Source organism: Haematobia irritans, chromosome 2 (assembly GCF_050003625.1).
Source record: "Haematobia irritans isolate KBUSLIRL chromosome 2, ASM5000362v1, whole genome shotgun sequence".
Lineage (NCBI taxonomy): Eukaryota > Metazoa > Arthropoda > Insecta > Diptera > Muscidae > Haematobia > Haematobia irritans.
In genome coordinates, this window is record NC_134398.1 from 41,726,724 (window position 1) to 41,747,126 (window position 20,403).

Here is a 20,403-nt window from a genome sequence, read left to right on the forward strand (position 1 = left end):
TCCTTAAAATGAACTATTAAAGAAAAGTAAACTCGATCTTAATATCCACCTTAACATCATAAAATTCGATTCACAAAAGTTCTATAATACATCTTCGGAAGCTTTTTTTTTTTTTAGTAGAGCATTTAATTTTCGATTTTGTGGTGGAAGATGGTATGTTAGAATTTATAAAATATTTTTGGTACTTTTTGACATGGGGAGTTGGCAACACTGCTACTATAGGCCGGTATGCACCTCTAGCGAAAAATTTCATTCCCATAAGAAATGCATTGCTATTTATGCTAACGAAATTTTCGGTAGCGTTCAATTTCGTAAGCTGGTACGCACCTCTAATGAAAATAACAGGGTTGTCAAAAGCATAAACATTTACTGCTGTTCATGAAACACAAAATCGACTCGAGACGAATCGTTCGTCTAGATTCAAACTAAAATAACTTTGGATATATTTTCTAGAAAATTCTGAATTTTTTCCTGAACTCATTATTTATGATTTACTATCAAACACCGAAAAAACTGTGATTCCACAGGCCCTGGTTTTCGAGATATCAATATGTGATTTTTGGGGAATCGTTCGTCTCGAGGCGAACGAAAATTCCATGAACAGGCAGTTAATTTATTATTATTATTTGTTATTATATATGTGTGCGCAAAAGTTTTAAAAGGTCTGTAAATAATAAACAATTTATTTGAGGAATATTTGGAACATATATTAACAATTTTTAAAAGCGATTAGCTGGTTTAAAATTTGTGTGCACAGCCCTGTTTTTTTGTTGTAGACTTAAATAAATTTTTGCTACCGAAAATTTCGCTAGAGGTGCATACCCTGCCAGCATTTCAATGTTCCATTTCATCCTCATCGCTACCACAGACTCGTAAGTGACACTGCAACAATCGCCAACTGTGATAGTATTTTGACATCACTACCCTGCCAGCATTTCAACGTTCCATTTCATCCTCATCGCTATCACAGACTCGTAAGTGACACTGCAACTATCGCCAACTGTGATGGGGGTAAATATATCAAAAAGTACAAAATGTACATGGAAGTATTTTGCCATCACTATTGTTACAAGAGCCATTTTATATTTTGTGAAACACCAAGCACAACTAGCTTCTTATATTTTATTTAAATAAAAATGATAATGAAGTGCTAAAAACATAGTTATTTCGCTTAAAATTGTGAAAGGTATATTGGTGAATAATTTTTGACTTTCCAAATGGAATAAAGTGATAGTTTTTCAAATATTTTTCCAGACACGCTGCCTCCATTGGGAATAAAAGCACTGACTGATAGACGCTACAACATGTAACTTGCAACTTGTTACTCAACATCAATCTTTTATTAATGCATAAAAATATGTTAAATGTGATGTGATAGTCGTATAAATGTTATATTTATGAGAATTTATAAATGTTTAATAAAATTAATAATCATCTAAACAATCGGGTTTTACTTGACCACAATGATTCTTTTACAACTATCTTAAAATTCACTTTTTCTGATTGTTTGAAGGGGCTCTTATTGGCGTCGTTCTAAATTTATTAAAAAAGGCACCTAATAATTGCACTCATGCGATACTTTTTTGTAGTAACTTGGCGTGGTACAACTTCTCAATAGTGACGGCGCTTTTCCGAGGAGTTTTGGATATCGTATACGACTGTTTTCGACGTAGTGGGGATTCTCAGAAGCGCCCCCAAATTCAAAAAATTTTGGTAGGGTATTCGCATGAAAGTATTTTGCCATCACTATTGTTACAAGAGCCATTTTATATTTTGTGAAACACCAAGCGCAACTGGCTTATTATAATTTATTTCAACGAAAACGAAAATAAAGTGCTGAAAACATAGTTATTACGCTTAAAATTGTGAAAAGTAAATTGGTGAATAATTTTTGTCTTTCGAAATGGAATAAAGTGATAGTTTTTCAAATATTTTTCCAGACACGCTGTCTCCATTGGGAATAAAAGTAATGGCTGATAGACGCTACAACATTTAACTTACAACTTGTAACTCAACATCAATCTCCTATTAATGCATAAAAATGTGTTAAATGTGATGTGATAGCCGTATAAATGTTATATTTATGAGAATTTATAAATGTTTCATAAAATTAATAAACATCTATACAATCGTGTTTTACTTGACCACAATGATTCTTTTACAACTATCTTAAAATGCACTTTGTCTGATTGTTTGAAGGGGCTCTTATTGGAGTCCTTCTAAATGTATCCAGAAGGGCTCCTAATAATTGCACTCATGCGATACTTTTTTGTAGTAACTTGGCGTGGTACAACTTCTCAATAGTGACGGCGCTTTTCCGAGGAGTTTTGGATATCGTATACGACTGTTTTCGACGTAGTGGGGATTCTCAGAAGCGCCCCCAAATTCAAAAAATGTTGGCATGGAATATGCCGATTTTCATTCCGTCCCAATAAACACAGGATGAGCGTTTTTCAAATGCAACACCTCTTCAGTTTGAGGGTAAATATCATTTTCAACATAAATTCAACTTGACTTGAAAAAGCTCATCTTCAATTCATCTTCAAATTGTTTGCGAATTACAACCAATTTGGCAAAATGTTGACGAAAACTTTGAAAATGTGTTGAAGATAATTGGAGAAAACTTTGACAAAACACTACCCTGAAATGCAACGAAAAAACCACATGGTTTTCAATACTACTTTGGACAACAAAGTTCGTGGAAGAAATACAAAAATGTGGAAATTTTTTAATAATCAATTGAAATTGCTTATAATAATTGGTAAGTAAAACTAAAACACGAAATGAAAACTTTAAGGAAGTCACTAAACTCAAATCTCTTTTCAGACAACTAAAATATTTGGATGCTGATTCTTGGACACATTAAGAGGCTGGCCGATGAAAAATGGTAGTGGCTTATCGAGAAGAGAAAGTTTCCATAAATCAAAGTGCAACCAAAAAAACTTGGTATTTATGCTTTTCCATATCAACAACTACTGGATGATAATTCGCATCACATCGATAGTTTAATTTATATCGCATCATCGGTTTAATTTGTTATTTTGTGAATTGAAATTGCTGGAAATTTATTCCAATTATCTGGCCATCAAGTTCCTGAAAATTGCCAGTATTTTAATAACAACAATTTTGTAATACCAACGTTCTTGAGGAAATCACGAAGTACCTGGTCAGTTGGAAGAAATACAAATTGGTAAGTCAAAATAAAAAGTGAAATGAAAACATAATGGAAATCACAAAACTCGATTGTTTTGCAGAAAACTAAAATCATTGAATGGTATATTCTTGGAAGATGTTGGCCGATGAAAAACCGATGAAGGAAACAACAAAGAAAAGTTTTCAGAAAACTTACAAAGTGCAACCAACTAAAACAAAGTGCAACAATTCCTATATCAAGAACTTCTGGATGAAAATGTGCATCATCGGTTTAATTTGTTATTTTGTGAATTGAAATTGCTGGAAATTTATTCCAATTATCTGGTCATCAAGTTCCTGAAAATTGCCAGTATTTTAATAACAACAATTTTGTAACACCAACGTTCTTGAGGAAATCACGAAGTACGTGGTCAGTTGGAAGAAATACAAATTGGTAAGTCAAAATAAAAAGTGAAATGAAAACATAATGGAAATCACAAAACTCGATTGTTTTGCAGAAAACTAAAATCATTGAATGGTATATTCTTGGAAGATGTTGGCCGATGAAAAACCGATGAAGGAAACAACAAAGAAAAGTTTTCAGAAAACTTACAAAGTGCAATCAATTAAAACAAAGTGCAACAATTCCTATATCAAGAACTTCTGGATGAAAATGTGCATTACATCAATTTACATCCCGTCATCAGTTTGATATTTTGTGATTTCCTCTTGCTGGAATCTATTCTAACACACAAGCCAGCAAGTTCCTCGATAGTAATTATTTCAAATTGCCAGCATATTAATGACACCAACATTATGGAGGAAATGGAATTATACATGTAAAAATGTTTAAGATATTTAAAGTTGTATTCATAGTTTTATTTATTAATACGTTTAATAAGATAATTACATTTTGATTGGTATAATATTATTATTTTCATATAAAGGGTGATTTGTTAAGAGCTTGATAACTTAAAAAAAAAAAAACGCATAAAATTTGCAAAATCTCATCGGTTCTTTATTTGAAACGTTAGATTGGTCCATGACATTTACTTTTTGAAGATAATTTCATTTAAATGTTGACCGCGGCTGCGTCTTAGGTGGTCCATTCGGAAAGTCCAATTTTGGGCAACTTTTTCGAGCATTTCGGCCGGAATAGCCCGAATTTCTTCGGAAATGTTGTCTTCCAAAGCTGGAATAGTTGCTGGCTTATTTCTGTAGACTTTAGACTTGACGTAGCCCCACAAAAAATAGTCTAAAGGCGTCAAATCGCATGATCTTGGTGGCCAACTTACCGGTCCATTTCTTGAGATGAATTGTTCTCCGAAGTTTTCCCTCAAAATGGCCATAGAATCGCGAGCTGTGTGGCATGTAGCGCCATCTTGTTGAAACCACATGTCAACCAAGTTCAGTTCTTCCATTTTTGGCAACAAAAAGTTTGTTAGCATCGAACGATAGCGATCGCCATTCACCGTAACGTTGCGTCCAACAGCATCTTTGAAAAAATACGGTCCAATGATTCCACCAGCGTACAAACCACACCAAACAGTGCATTTTTCGGGATGCATGGGCAGTTCTTGAACGGCTTCTGGTTGCTCTTCACTCCAAATGCGGCAATTTTGCTTATTTACGTAGCCATTCAACCAGAAATGAGCCTCATCGCTGAACAAAATTTGTCGATAAAAAAGCGGATTTTCTGCCAACTTTTCTAGGGCCCATTCACTGAAAATTCGACGTTGTGGCTCGTTAGTAAGTCTATTCATGATGAAATGTCAAAGCATACTGAGCATCTTTCTCTTTGACACCATGTCTGAAATCCCACGTGATCTGTCAAATACTAATGCATGAAAATCCTAACCTCAAAAGAATCACCCTTTATTATTAATGTTATTTTTAAGATTATTATATTTGTTAACGAAAAAATAATAAAATTTACAAAATCCCTAGAAATTTAGTATTGACTTTCAGTTAGAACTAGGATTGACTTTCATACAAATTGTGGTTTGAAAGTATTCGCAACAATGCTAGTTTTTTATTTTTCTCACATTGAAAACTGTTTGAGAAATTATTGAGTAGCGATGCATTTCAATTTGAGGATTACAATTGAGAAATTATTGCTATTGTGTTGAATTTTACTGTTGAGGGTAATGTCTGTTTTTTGTTGAGAACGCGATTTTCTCAACAATTTCTCAACTTGAATATTACCCTAATCCTTTGAAAAAATGTTTGAAAAATTATTGAATTTTAGTATTTTTCAAACATTTTTTCAAAGGATTAGGGTAATATTCAAGTTGAGAAATTGTTGAGAAAATCGCGTTCTCAACAAAAAACAGACATTACCCTCAACAGTAAAATTCAACACAATAGCAATAATTTCTCAATTGTAATCCTCAAATTGAAATGCATCGCTACTCAATAATTTCTCAAACAGTTTTCAATGTGAGAAAAATAAAAAATTAGCATTGTTGCGAATACTTTCAAACCACAATTTGTATGAAAGTCAATCCTAGTTCTAACTGAAAGTCAATACTAAATTTCTAGGGATTTTGTAAATTTTATTATTTTTTCGTTAACAAATATAATAATCTTAAAAATGACATTAATAATATATAAAAATAATAATATTATACCAATCAAAATGTAATTATCTTATTAAACGTATTAATAAATAAAACTATGAATACAACTTTAAATATCTTAAACATTTTTACATGTATAATTCCATTTAATCCATAATGTTGGTGTCATTAATATGCTGGCAATTTGAAATAATTACTATCGAGGAACTTGCTGGCTTGTGTGTTAGAATAGATTCCAGCAAGAGGAAATCACAAAATATCAAACTGATGACGGGATGTAAATTGATGTAATGCACATTTTCATCCAGAAGTTCTTGATATAGGAATTGTTGCACTTTGTTTTAATTGGTTGCACTTTGTAAGTTTTCTGAAAACTTTTCTTTGTTGTTTCCTTCATCGGTTTTTCATCGGCCAACATCTTCCAAGAATATACCATTCAATGATTTTAGTTTTCTGCAAAACAATCGAGTTTTGTGATTTCCATTATGTTTTCATTTCACTTTTTATTTTGACTTACCAATTTGTATTTCTTCCAACTGACCACGTACTTCGTGATTTCCTCAAGAACGTTGGTGTTACAAAATTGTTGTTATTAAAATACTGGCAATTTTCAGGAACTTGATGACCAGATAATTGGAATAAATTTCCAGCAATTTCAATTCACAAAATAACAAATTAAACCGATGATGCACATTTTCATCCAGAAGTTCTTGATATAGGAATTGTTGCACTTTGTTTTAGTTGGTTGCACTTTGTAAGTTTTCTGAAAACTTTTCTTTGTTGTTTCCTTCATCGGTTTTTCATCGGCCAACATCTTCCAAGAATATACCATTCAATGATTTTAGTTTTCTGCAAAACAATCGAATTTTGTGATTTCCATTATGTTTTCATTTCACTTTTTATTTTGACTTACCAATTTGTATTTCTTCCAACTGACCAGGTACTTCGTGATTTCCTCAAGAACGTTGGTGTTACAAAATTGTTGTTATTAAAATACTGGCAGTTTTCAGGAACTTGATGGCCAGATAATTGGAATAAATTTCCAGCAATTTCAATTCACAAAATAACAAATTAAACCGATGATGCGATATAAATTAAACTATCGATGTGATGCGAATTATCATCCAGTAGTTGTTGATATGGAAAAGCATAAATACCAAGTTTTTTTGGTTGCACTTTGATTTATGGAAACTTTCTCTTCTCGATAAGCCACTACCATTTTTCACCGGCCAGCCTCTTAATGTGTCCAAGAATCAGCATGCAAATATTTTAGTTGTCTGCAAAGAGATTTGAGTTTAGTGACTTCCTTAAAGTTTTCATTTCGTGTTTTAGTTTTACTTACCAATTATTATAAGCAATTTCAATTGATTATTAAAAAATTTCCACATTTTTGTATTTCTTCTACGAACTTTGTTGTCCAAAGTAGTATTGAAAACCATGTGGTTTTTTCGTTGCATTTCAGGGTAGTGTTTTGTCAAAGTTTTCTCCAATTATCTTCAACACATTTTCAAAGTTTTCGTCAACATTTTGCCAAATTGGTTGTAATTCGCAAACAATTTGAAGATGAATTGAAGATGAGCTTTTTCAAGTCAAGTTGAATTTATGTTGAAAATTATATTTACCCTCAAGGCCGGTATGCACCTCTAGCGAAATTTTCGGTAGCAAAAATTTATTTAAGTCTACAAAAAAAAAACAGGGCTGTGTACATAAATTTTAAACCTGCTAATCGCTTTTAAAAATTGTTAATATATGTACCAAATATTCCTCAAATAAATTGTTTATTATTTACAGACCTTTTAAAACTTTTACGCACACAATGATTGTAATAAATTAAATGTTTGCTGCCAAAAAATGCTTTTGACAACCCTGTGATTTTCATTAGAGGTGCGTACCAGCTTACGAAATTGAACGCTACCGAAAATTTCGTTAGCATAAATAGCAATGCATTTCTTATGGGAATGAAATTTTTCGCTAGAGGTGCATACCGGCCTTCAAACTGAAAAGTTGTTGCATTTGAAAAACGCTCATCCTGTGTTTATTGGGTTGGGGTTCTTTTAGGTGTTGTTACCTTATTATTTCATCAAATGAGAGTTGCCACCACTTTCAAAGCAAATACTGGATATCAATTACAAGTGAATGGCAATTAAGAAGAAGCATACTTTTGCAATCTTATTTTGCGCTCACATTTATAGCAACATCGGTGAAGCTATTCTAGTTTTTAGGTCTATTGTGCGTTAATTTTCGTAAATTGTGTATTACATATGTTTGGCCAAGAACCATAAATCCAATTGTTTAGTCAAGTAAAATATTTTGAAACGCTAAAAGCCGAGATTAAAAATGGCACAAAATGCACCAACATCGATAGATGTACAGGTAAGCATAGTGAGGATATGTCGAACATTGCCGATTAAATTAATTTATGTATATTTGAAATAATAATTAATATCGTCCAGGACATACAATTTAAATTGCATGGAAAATTTGCGCTGTTTCCAGAATCTAATGAGGCAAAAAGTTTGGTTAGTTTATTGGCTGTGTCTTCGTCGAAGGGTCTGCTATTTGCCGGTAACCCCAATGCTAAAGAAATAAAAGGTTAGTAAATAAACAAATTGTATAAATATCTAGATTTGAATAAACATCTCCATTGCAGTTATAAAGTTAAAAGATGCAGTGGATTCGAGATCACCTAAAGACCTACCGGTACGTGTAATATCCTTACCAGGTGAACCCAAGGCTTTGGCCTGTAGTTGTGATGGTTCCATGTTGGCGATCAACTACTTGCTAAACAATACAGGATTTCTTCAAATATATCCAGTGGATTGTTTTTTGACAACAGTAAGAATGTCTTTTTTAATTGTGATGATCAATAGGTTAATTTGTTTCCATGGTCTCCATTAATTTTCCAGAACATCAACCCTTCTTATAATGTTCCCATTTCTCCCGAAAGCTATGTTTTCGCTTTACAATTATTATGGAACCCGGTTATAGCCAATAATATAGCTTTGATATTGAACGATGGCTCAGTTACCATGTTCACCCTGAACTCGGCAGGCCAATATGATAAGGTTACCTTGGGAAAAGAGAATCAAGTGAAATCTGGCTGTTGGTCACCAAAGGGAAAACAAATTGTTTTTGGTTTTGCCGAAGGAAAATTGCAACAATTTAAACCAAATTTACAACCTGCCCGTGCTATACCATGTCCACCAGGTATACATCCAGGACCATTCGATTGTATTGCTGTGCAATGGTTATCCACATATCAATTTGCTGTAATATTTCTCCAGAGAGGCAACGAAATGTGTCCTTCAATGTTTATTGTGAATGCACCAAAAACTGGCAACCCTTCATACATCAACTATTATGATGTTTGTTATAGTGCTTCAGGACCTCGAACACAACAGCTAACATTTAATCATATATCTCCATGGAATCTCCTTTTGGTTTCCTCGGCCAATGGGGTTGAAGTTGGTGTATTAGGTACAAAGGAGACTGGAGAAAATCCCACCTGGATTCAATATACTTTGTTGGATGAAGCACGTATCGAAATGCCTTTAACCGAATCTAAAGATGAAACTTTTCCCATGGGATTTGTTTTCGATACAGCCTCATCGCATCAAGTGAAAATGGGTGAACAACTATTACCGGTTATGCCTATGATTCATGTTTTATCAACGCAGGGTCATTTGGTATCATATAATTTTCTGAATTTGTCTCCTAATCGTGTTGATGTATGTTCGCCTCCTCCTCCCCTAAATGATGTTTCGGGCCAATTTAGGCCTTTACATGAAACTTTGTCATCATCGGGTGCTAATGATGGGACAAACCAACAAAAGAAACAAGAAAGTGCGGCTACAATTTTGCCACAGTCAACTGCAAGTGGATTTGGTGATGCAACATTTACTCTGGGATCAAATATGGTCACCTCAACACCGGCTATTGTAAGATTGGTTAATAACCAAAAGCCCCAATGTCTCATATCTAAATGAAAACTAATATTCTTTCAGAAGGACAAACCTGTACCAATGTTTGGGTCTCTTACTGCGGGTACAGCAAAACCAAATATTGGTGGCTTTGGAATGGGAACACAAGCTGTACCTACTACCACTAATAAGCCGGCAGCAGGGTTTGGTTTGGGCACTAATAATGCATCTAATCAAATGGGCCCACCTACTACCTCTTCCATAGGTTTTGGGGCCCCACAAACGTCGGCAGCATTTGGAGGATTTGGAGCAAACCAAAATTTCGGTGTAGGAGGTATGTAAAGACAAAGTTGAGACCATCTGTTTTGTGTAAATTTCTTTTGTTTTGTTCCAGCTAAAGCTCCGGAAAAATCAGTTGCCAGTAATAGTCCCACTCCAGCATCAGCGGCAATTGTTCAAAAACCCGCTGATACTAATAAGCCTCTATATACAGTACCACCAACCTTTAAACCTCCCCCAACCGTCCAACCCACAAAAACATCTTCAACGAATGTGCCAAAAATAAATATGAATACGGGAGAAATTGATGAATTGGTTAAACAAATGATAGCCATACAAATAGAAGCCTTTGAAACCGAAATGCGGCACATACAGGCACAATCCAAAAAGTTAATGGATAATGTAGGCTAAGTGACTCCAAAAAAATTGCTTTTGTTTACCAATTTTTAATGGTTTTCCAGATTGGTTCCCCCGAAGAAATTAAATCGTATACAAAACATCTCAATGATCTCCAAGAGATAATTGAACAGGCTGATGATCATGAATTCGAACAGGATGTACAAAGTCTAAGACATTCCATGAATGAGTCATATGCTATGCTAGCTGAATGTCGAACAAAATTGGAAATGTATAACAATCCTAAGTGCGTACAATATGCCAGCGAGGCCAATTAGAATCTTACATAAAATTGACAATTGTTTTCTTCCAACTTTTTCTCTAGCCTTTCACGGTTGACCACAGGCTGCACATCGGATCCCACAAGTCGTAGACAATTAGCCAAATTACAAGCTTATTTGGCCACAAATCAGGCACAAATGACTCAAGTTAATAATCTAATAGATGCCCAATGGTCCCAGTATCAGGATATTGTGCGACGCAATACAAAAAATCAAATGCATATTCCCTGCTTGGATGGTATCTATCAACGTATGTCTAAATTAAAGGATATGCTGTCAAGACAACGAACCAAAATGAATCACATCAAAAGTAAATTAAGGCAAAAGGGTTTGAACTACAATCCTGTTAATGACACGGACTCTGTAAAAACAGCAGCCATAGGAGCATTGACAAAAAATCAAAAGTAAGAAAGACTATTTTATGTTATTGTTAAACTTCATAGAATTGTTAAACTTGGTAGAATTCTTACAGTTTTAATATATTTTGCAAATTTATCTTCTGCAAATTGTCTAAAAAATTTTGACAAAATTTTCTATAGAAATAAAATTTTTAAAAAATTTTCTATAGAAATAAAATTTTGACAAAATTTTCTATAGAAATAAAATTTTGAAATTTTCTATAGAAATAAAATTTTGACATAATTTTCTACAAAAGTAAAATTTTAACAAAATATTCTATAGAAAAAAATTTTGACAAAATTTTCTATAGAAGTAAAATTTTGACAAAAAATTCCTATAGAAATAAAATTTTGACAAAATATTCTATAGAAATAAATTTTTGACATTTTCTATAGAAATAAAATTTTGAAAAAATTTCTATAGAAATAAAATTTTCTCAAAAGCAGGTGCAATGCCCATTTCATTTTCAGCTAAAGTCGTAGAAATAAAATTTTGACAAAATTTTCTATAGAAATGAAATTTTGACAAAATAGTCTATAGAAATAAAATTTTGACAAAATAGAAAATAGAAATAAAATTTTGACAAAATTTTCCATGGAAATAAATTTTTGACAAAATTTTCTATAGAAATAAAATTTTGACAAAATTTTCTATAGAAATAAAATTTTGACAAAATTTTATTTCTATAGAATATTTTGTCATTTTCTATGAAAATAAAATTTTTCCACAATTTGCTATAGAAATAAAATTTTGACAAAATTTTCTATAGAAATAAAATTTTGACAAAATTTTCTATAGATATAAAATTTTGACAAAATTTTCTATAGAAATAAAATTTTTAAAAAATTTTCTATAGAAATAAAATTTTGACAAAATTTTCTATAGAAATAAAATTTTGACAACATTTTCTATAGAAATAAAATTTTGACATAATTTTCTACAGAAGTAAAATTTTAACAAAATATTCTATAGAAAAAAAATTTTAACAAAATTTTCTATAGAAGTAAAATTTTGACAAAAATTTCCTATAGAAATAAAATTTTGACAAAATATTCTATAGAAATAAATTTTTGACATTTTCTATAGAAATAAAATTTTGAAAAAAATTTCTATAGAAATAAAATTTTCTATAGATTGAAATTTTGACAAAATTTTCTATAGATATGAAATTTTGACAACATTTTCTAGAATTTTGACAAAATTTTCTATAGAAATAAAATTTTGACAAAATTTTCTATAGAAATAAAAATTTCTATAGATTGAAATTATGACAAAATTTTCTCTAGAAATAAAATTTTGACAAAATTTTCTATAGATATGAAATTTTGACAAACTGTTCTATAGAAATAAAATTTTGACAAAATTTTCTATAGAAATAAAATTTTGACAAAATTTTCTATAGAAATAAAATTTTCACAGAATTTTCTAAAGAAATAAAATTTTGACAACATTTTCCATAGAAATAAAATTTTGAAAGAAATTTCTATAGAAATAAAATTTTGGAAAAAAATTCTATATAAATAAAATTTTCTATAGATTGAAATTTTGACAAAATTTTCTATAGATATGAAATTTTGACAAAATTTTCTATAGAAATAAAATTTTGACAAAATTTTCTATAGAAATAAAATTTTGACAAAATTTTCTATAGAAATAAAATTTTGACAAAATTTTCTATAGAAATAAAATTTAAAAAAAAAAATCTATAGAAATAAAATGTTGACAAAATTTTCTATAGAAATAAAATTTTGACAAAATTTTCTATAGAAATAAAATTTTGACAAAATTTGCGATAGAAATAAAATTTTGACAAAATTTGCGATAGAAATAAAATTTTTGACAAAATTTTCTATAGAAATAAAATTTTGACAAAATTTTCTATAGAAATACAATTTTGACAAAATATTCAATAGAAATACAATTTTGACAAAATTTTCTATAGATATGAAATTTTGACAGAATTTTCTATAGAAATAAAATTTTGACAACATTTTCTATGAAAATAAAATTTTTCCACAATTTGCTATAGAAATAAAATTTTGCTAAAATTTTCTATAGAAATAAAATTTTGACAAAATTTTCTATAGAAATAAAATTTTGACAAAATTTTCTATAGATATAAAATTTTGACAAAATTTTCTATAGAAATAAATTTTGACAAAATTTTCTATAGAAATAAAATTTTGACAAAATTTTCTATACACATGAAATTTTGACAAAATTTTCTATAGAAATAAAATTTTTAAAAAATTTTCTATCGAAATAAAATTTTTAAAAATTTTTCCATAGAAATAACATTTTGACAAAATTTTCTATAGAAATAAAATTTTGACAAAATTTTCTAAAGAAATAAAATTTTGACAAAATTTTCTATAGAAATAAAAAATAAAATGTGGACAGAATGAATCCAATGTCTAACTTTTGGACAGAATGAATCCAATGTCACAAATATCAATCCCAATATAGAGAGCAAGGAGAATCAAGCAGGTGCAATGCCCATTTCATTTTCAGCTAAAGTCGTAGAAATAAAATTTTGACAAAATTTTCTATAGAAATGAAATTTTGACAAAATATTCTATAGAAATAAAATTTTGACCAAATAGAAAATAGAAATAAAATTTTGTCTAAATTTTATTTTAATTTTGTCAAAATTTTATTTCTATTTTCTATTTGGTCAAAATTTTATTTCTATAGAATATTTAGTCAAAATTTCATTTCTATAGAAAATTTTGTCAAAAATTTATTTCCATAGAAAATTTTGTCAAAAGCAGGTGCAATGCCCATTTCATTTTCAGCTAAAGTCGTAGAAATAAAATTTTGACAAAATTTTCTATAGAAATGAAATTTTGACAAAATAGAAAATAGAAATAAAATTTTGACAAAATTTTCCATGGAAATAAATTTTTGACAAAATTTTCTATAGAAATAAAATTTTGACAAAATTTTCTATAGAAATAAAATTTTGACAAAATTTTATTTCTATAGAATATTTTGTCAAAATTTTATTTCTATAGAATATTTTGTCAAAATTTCATTTCTATAGAAAATTTTGTCAAAATTTTATTTCTACGACTTTAGCTGAAAATGAAATGGGCATTGCACCTGCTTTTGACAAAATTTTCTATGGAAATAAATTTTTGACAAAATTTTCTATAGAAATAAATTTTTGACAAAATTTTCTATAGAAATAAAATTTTGACAAAATTTTCTATAGAAATAAAATTTTGACAAAATTTTCTATTAAAATAAAATTTTGACAAAATTTTCTATAGAAATAAAATTTTGACAAAATTTTCTATAAAAATTAAATTTTGACAAAATTTTCTATAGAAAAAAAATTAAATTTTGAAAAAAATTTTGAAAAAATTTTCTGTAGTAATAACATTTTGAAAAAAAAAAAATCTATAGAAATAAAATTTTGAAAAAAGAAATCTATAGAAATAAAATTTTGACAAAATATTCTATAGAAATAAAATTTTGATATGTAAAGTTTGTAAGGTTTGAGGTCATGTTGTCATGTCAGGGAAATTAAATAATTTAATAAGACAAAGTGACTTGCTCGCCACTGCGTTTGAGTTTAAACTCAAGTTTTAAACTCAAGTTTAAACTCAAACGCAGTGGGGAGCAAGTCACTTTGACTTATTAAATTATTTAATTTCCCTGATATGACAACAACATGGCCTCAAGCTTTACAAACTTTACATATAAAAAATTTATTTCTATATATTTTTTTTCAAAATTTTATTTCTACAGAAAATTTTTTCAAAATTTTATTTTTCAAAATTTTATTTTTTATTTCTATAGATATGAAATTTTGACAAAATTTTCTATAGATATAAAATTTTCTATATCAATAAAATTTTCTATATTCTATATCAAAATAAGAATTTTGCTTTTAAAACTCCTAGATCAGATCATTGGCTAATTCTTCTTTATCCTTTTTAGTACCATGGAATCATTGGCAGACTCTATACTCTCCATGAGTTTATCGCAAGTAGTTGCTCAAACGCATGCCAAACTTTCGGAAAATAAATTGACTGCTATTCGAAATTTCACAAGACAACAACAGCAGATAACTATAATTAAACCAAAGAGACCGGATCGCATTGGTCTCAAATCCGAAGTGATTTTGGAAACGAAACTAAAAACGGAACGTAAACAGAAAGAATTGGCCAAGGAAAAACAGCAAATACAGAAGCAGCAGCAAGTAATACCGACGCAACAATCACAATTTGCCTCACAAAAACCTACAATTCCTTCACAGCAGCAAATACCCTCTATACAGCCAGCGCAACAACAACCAATGCAACAGCAAACATTTTTAGCCAAACCCACAGCTTCTAAACCTCCATTACTGCCTAGCACAAGTCAACCGGCCACTTTTATGACCCCATCCACGGTAGCTCCCAGTACATTATCATTTGGAAATCAGAGCTCTTTTGTAAAAACTTCGATGGCTAGTACTAAACATGATGAGGCCACAAAATTTGTACCACCCTCTTCATCCTCCTCCTCTTCAACATCTACACCTTTTCCATCATTTGGATCTACACCTGTGGGTGGTCTAACTTTTGGTCAGAATAAATCCAATGTCACAAATATCAATCCCAATATGGAGAGCAAGGAGAATCAAGCAGGTACAATGCCCATTTCATTTTCAGCTAAAGTCGTAGGAGGTAATGATGCCAAAACTCCCCTTGGAAATATTGGCAATAAAACAAATACAGCCTCATCTATGGCTTCAAAGCCTGAAGCCAATACAAATAATCAAGGTTTCGCTGCCTTGGGTGCTAGCAAACCAGCACCTGTGGTAAGTACGACCGAAAAGGATAATAAAAAATCTGAAGAGACTTCAAAAACCTTTGGCTTTGGTGGGTCGGAAACTCCTACATTTGGAGGTTTCGGTGCTCTTGCGAAACCTAAAGGAACATCTGCAGCTGCCCCAGTAGTGTCTTCATCATCTGGTGGTGGTATATTTTCTTCATCAATATTTGGGACTAGTGCGACTAGTACCAACGCCCCAACGAATACCTTTGCCACTTTGTCATCATCGTCGTCAACTCCTTTTGGAAGTGGATCGACACCTTTTAGTTTTAATAGTGCATTGGCCGCTTCCACGGCAGCAACAAGTGGAACGAGTACTACGACAACAAGCACGACAAAAGGAAATGAGCCAGCCTCTGGTGCAGAAGCCACTAAACTTAGCGATAACAAAACGACATCATCTGAAGTAAAGGCTGGAAGCAATTCCACTGGAAGGTATGAATATCCGGAAATCTAAAATCTTCTTTACTAAACCTAATTATCTTTCTCCCAATATGGAAATAGTGTTAGTTTTGGAGGCTTTGGTTTGGGAAGTGCAGCATCCAAGCCAATAACAACAACAACACAAAGCAGTAGTGCCGCTCCACCAAATGTAACCGTCACCTCATCGGGTATACCAAGTACGACAGCAGCTGTAACACCAAAACCTCCTCCTGCCACTACTTCATCATCTGTTACCACTGTTTCAGGAGATTCTCTGTTTGGTTCGTTGAGCATATGCAAACCAAACACCAAGGATTCAGGTGAAGCAGCAAAACCCTCAGCAAATATTTTCTCTGGATTTGGTGCCGCTACCGCCGTCTCTTCGGCAGCTTCTTCGCCATTTTCGTTTGCTACTGGTGGAGCTGGGGATAAGCCATCACCATTTTCGGGAGCAACAACAACATCAGCCCCAACTGCTGCATTTGGGTCCACACCAACAACCACAACAACGAATATATTTGCAAAAGCAACAGCAACAACAACAGAAAGTACTACAACTACAGCAACAACTGTATCTTCGACCACCATCTCAAATGCTGCAACAACGTCGACGTTTTCATTTGGCTCTGCTACAGCTCCCACGAATACATCGTCAATGTTTGGTTCAATGTCACTTGCAGCTACTACTACCTCTGCCTCTTCTATTACATCTACCAATACAACTTCCGCTGGAAATGTTTTTAGTGGAGCTGGTGCGGCAACTTCTATTTTTGCTCAAGCTGCTGCCACAGCCACTTCCACAACTACATCTGCAACTGGAACACCTAATGTCTTTGGAGGTTCTGCAGCCACATCGGGCCCATCATTGTTTGGTTCAACAGCTCCTGCCGTCCCCAATACGGGATCCATTTTCGGGGCAACAGCTGCAACAAGTCCAGCTCCACCGACTGGTGGTAGCATTTTTGGAGGTATACCCAAGCCCGATCAATCGGTATTTGGTAATTCCGGTAGTACCTCACCACCAGCTACTGGACTTTTTGCGGCAGCGGCTGCAGCTACGAAGCCACCAGGGACCAATTTATTTGGAGGTGGAGCGGCAACAAATACAGGTGGATTCGGTGCTGCTGCTGGCGGTGGTTCTATTTTTGGTGGTTCAGCTGCTGCTCCCACAAGTCCATTTGGTGCACCCGCATCAGCAAACACATCTGGCTCAATATTTGGCGGGGCTGCCGCTGCTAAGCCCGCCGAGGGAGGCAACATTTTCGGCTCTCCCACTCAACAATCCGCTTCAAGTGGGGGTTCCATTTTTGGCAAAAGTACATTTGGTCAAACATCAGCCGCACCGTCCACGGGCAGTATATTTGGTGGTGGTGGTCAAAGTTCAGCATCAAGTCCATTTGGAGCCCCAGCCCCATCAGGGGGGTCCATATTTGGTGGGGCAGCAGCAAATAACACATCAGGAGGTTCCATATTTGGTGGAGCATCGACAACTCCTGGCTTTGGTTCGGCGGCTGCTTCGCCCGGCTTTGGATCTTTTTCACAACCCTCAAATGCCCCATCGTTTGGATCTCCTGGAGGAGCTTTTGGGGCAGCACAACCTACAAATGCCTTTGGCTCTCCACAGCAACAGTCAGCTTTTGCCAAACCTGTTTTTGGAGGCCCAGCCACATTTGGTAGTCCCCCCGCATTTGGGGCTCAACCGACATTTGGCGGGGCTCCAACATTTGGTAGTCCTAAAGGTTTCGGATCATTTGCCGCCGCGGCCACATCACCCGCAGCCAGTGTTGGTTTTGGTAATGCTGCTGCAGCCTCACAAGCACCCAAGGGCAATATATTTGAAACTTTGGGTTCGACTGATTCTGGCTTGTCATTTGGCAATTTAGCTCAATCGACTCAACCTCCCAATCAACAAAAGCCTGCTTTTGGAGGGTATGTTGTTTCTAGGTTTTCATTCCGAAAAAAAATGTTTTACTATGTTTTTTCTTTTCTTATCAATTTCAGATCGTCCTTTATGAGTTACCGATAGACTAAGTGATAGATATTACGTATATGCCGTTAAAAACGAGTTGTTGATTCAAATCATGGAACATATTTTTTCTTATTTTCCAAAAAAATACACATAAAGATCCTAAAATCAACAAATTTTTTTTATTTGCGAACTTCAGTTCGTGTCATCCTTGAGCAAATTATCTGAGACCTTGAGATCCATACAGGGGTAAAGGTAATGTGATTGGGAAATACATCTCTGAAAAGTTTTGTACATTTCAGATTGCAAGACACTCGGAAATGTCGCGAAAGTAATAACTCACATAGAAAATGTATTTCCCCATCCCCGAACACGTTATCTATTGCACTTACACACAGCAGAAAACCCTGCAAAAACAGCAACAAATTTGCTGTCAAACTCACATAATAAAATTTTGATAAAATTTTCTATAGAAATAAAATTTTGACAAAATTTTCTATAGAAATAAAATTTTGACAAAATTTTCTATAGAAATAAAATTTTAACAAAAATTTTCTATAGATAAAAAATTTTGACAAAAATTTTTATAGAAATAAAATTTTGACAAATTTGTCTATAGAAATAAAATTTTGACAAAAATTTTCGATAGAAATAACATTTTGACAAATTTTTGTATAGAAATAAAATTTTGACAAAAAATTTCTATAGAAATAAAATTTTGACAAAATTTTCGATAGAAATAAAATTTTAACAAACATTTTCTATAGAATTAAAATTTTAGCAAAAATTTTCTATAGAAATACAATTTTGACAAAATTGTCTATAGAAATAAAATTTTAGCAAAATTTTCTATAGAAATAAAATTTTGACAAAAATTTTCTATAGAAATATTTTGACAAAATTTTCTATAGAAATAAAATCTTGACAAAATTTTCTATAGAAATACAATTTTGACAAATTTTTGTATAGAAATGAAATTTTGACAACAAATTTCTATAGAAATAAAATTTTTACAAAATTTTCTATAGAAATAAAATTTTAACAAAATTTTCTATATAAATAAAATTTTGACAAAAAATTTTCTATTGAAATAACATTTTGACAAAATTTTCTATAGAAAAAAAATGACAAAATTTTTCTATAGAAATAAAATTTGGACAAAAATTTTCTATAGAAATCAAATTTTGACAAAATTTTCTATAGAAATAACATTTTGACAAAATTTTCTATAGAAATAAAATTTTGACAAAATTTTCGATAGAAAAAAAATTTTAACAAAATTTTCTATAAAAATAAAATTTTGACAAAATTTTCTATAGAAAAAAAATTTTGACAAAATTTTCTATAGAAATAAAATGTTGACAAAATTTTCTATAGAAATAAAATTTTGACAAATTTTGTATAGAAATAAAATTTTGACAAAATTTTCTATAAAAATAAAATTTTGACAAAATTTTCTATAGAAATAAAATTTTGACAAATTGTTCTATAGAAATAAAATGTTGATACAATTTTCTATAGAAATAAAATTTTGACAAAATTTTCTATTGAAATAAAATACAAAATTTTCGATAGAAATAAAATTTTAACAAAATTTTCTATATAAATAAAATTTTGACAACAAATTTTCTATTGAAATAACATTTTGACAAAATTTTCTATAGAAAAAAAAATGACAAAATTTTTCTATAGAAATAAAATTTGGACAAAAATTTTCTATAGAAATCAAATTTTGACAAAATTTTCTATAGAAATAACATTTTGACAAAATTTTCTATAGAAATAAAATTTTGACAAAATTTTCGATAGAAAAAAAATTTTAACAAAATTTTCTATATAAATAAAATTTTGACAAAATTTTCTATAGAAATAAAATTTTGACAAAATTTTCTATAGAAATAAAATGTTGACAAAATTTTCTATAGAAATAAAATTTTGACAAAATTTTCTATAAAAATAAAATTTTGACAAAATTTTCTATAGAAATAAAATTTTGACAAATTGTTCTATAGAAATAAAATGTTGATACAATTTTCTATAGAAATAAAATTTTGACAAAATTTTTTATAGAAATAAAATTTTGACAAAATTTTCTATAGAAATAAAATTTTGACAAAATTTTCTATAGAAATAAAATTTTGACAAAAATTTTCTATAGAAATAAAATTTTGACAAAAATTTTCTATTGAAATAAAATTTTGACG

At 31.1% G+C, this 20,403-nt stretch overlaps 1 protein-coding gene and 3 long non-coding RNA genes across 5 annotated transcripts; 3 read left to right on the plus strand and 1 right to left on the minus strand.

Moving 5' to 3' along the window:
* The first annotated feature begins 1,027 nt into the window (after positions 1 to 1,027).
* On the plus strand, positions 1,028 to 1,464 carry LOC142227613 (uncharacterized). Its single transcript, XR_012719927.1, has 2 exons — positions 1,028 to 1,186; positions 1,255 to 1,464. It is a non-coding gene; the product is annotated as an uncharacterized LOC142227613 (long non-coding RNA).
* A 937-nt stretch (positions 1,465 to 2,401) lies between these two features.
* On the plus strand, positions 2,402 to 4,058 carry LOC142227496 (uncharacterized). 2 transcript variants are annotated; one of them, XR_012719863.1, is made up of 5 exons: positions 2,402 to 2,481; positions 2,610 to 2,761; positions 2,827 to 3,190; positions 3,255 to 3,586; positions 3,651 to 4,058. It is a non-coding gene; the product is annotated as an uncharacterized LOC142227496 (long non-coding RNA). The 2 variants fall into 2 exon arrangements; XR_012719862.1 differs by having other exon boundaries at positions 2,415 to 2,761.
* A 1,608-nt stretch (positions 4,059 to 5,666) lies between these two features.
* On the minus strand, positions 5,667 to 7,338 carry LOC142224050 (uncharacterized). The gene is made up of 4 exons (XR_012719010.1): positions 7,054 to 7,338; positions 6,625 to 6,988; positions 6,229 to 6,560; positions 5,667 to 6,164 (listed from the first exon to the last, which is right to left on the minus strand). It is a non-coding gene; the product is annotated as an uncharacterized LOC142224050 (long non-coding RNA).
* A 546-nt stretch (positions 7,339 to 7,884) lies between these two features.
* On the plus strand, positions 7,885 to 18,375 carry Nup214 (nuclear pore complex protein Nup214). Its single transcript, XM_075293861.1, has 11 exons — positions 7,885 to 8,084; positions 8,165 to 8,303; positions 8,362 to 8,546; positions 8,618 to 9,649; positions 9,716 to 9,965; positions 10,026 to 10,312; positions 10,372 to 10,553; positions 10,632 to 10,991; positions 14,932 to 16,245; positions 16,315 to 18,162; positions 18,235 to 18,375. Exons 1-11 carry the CDS (start codon positions 8,049 to 8,051, stop codon positions 18,257 to 18,259), a joined length of 5,658 nt encoding a protein of 1,885 aa, XP_075149976.1. The 5' UTR covers positions 7,885 to 8,048; the 3' UTR covers positions 18,260 to 18,375.
* Positions 18,376 to 20,403: the final 2,028 nt, after the last annotated feature.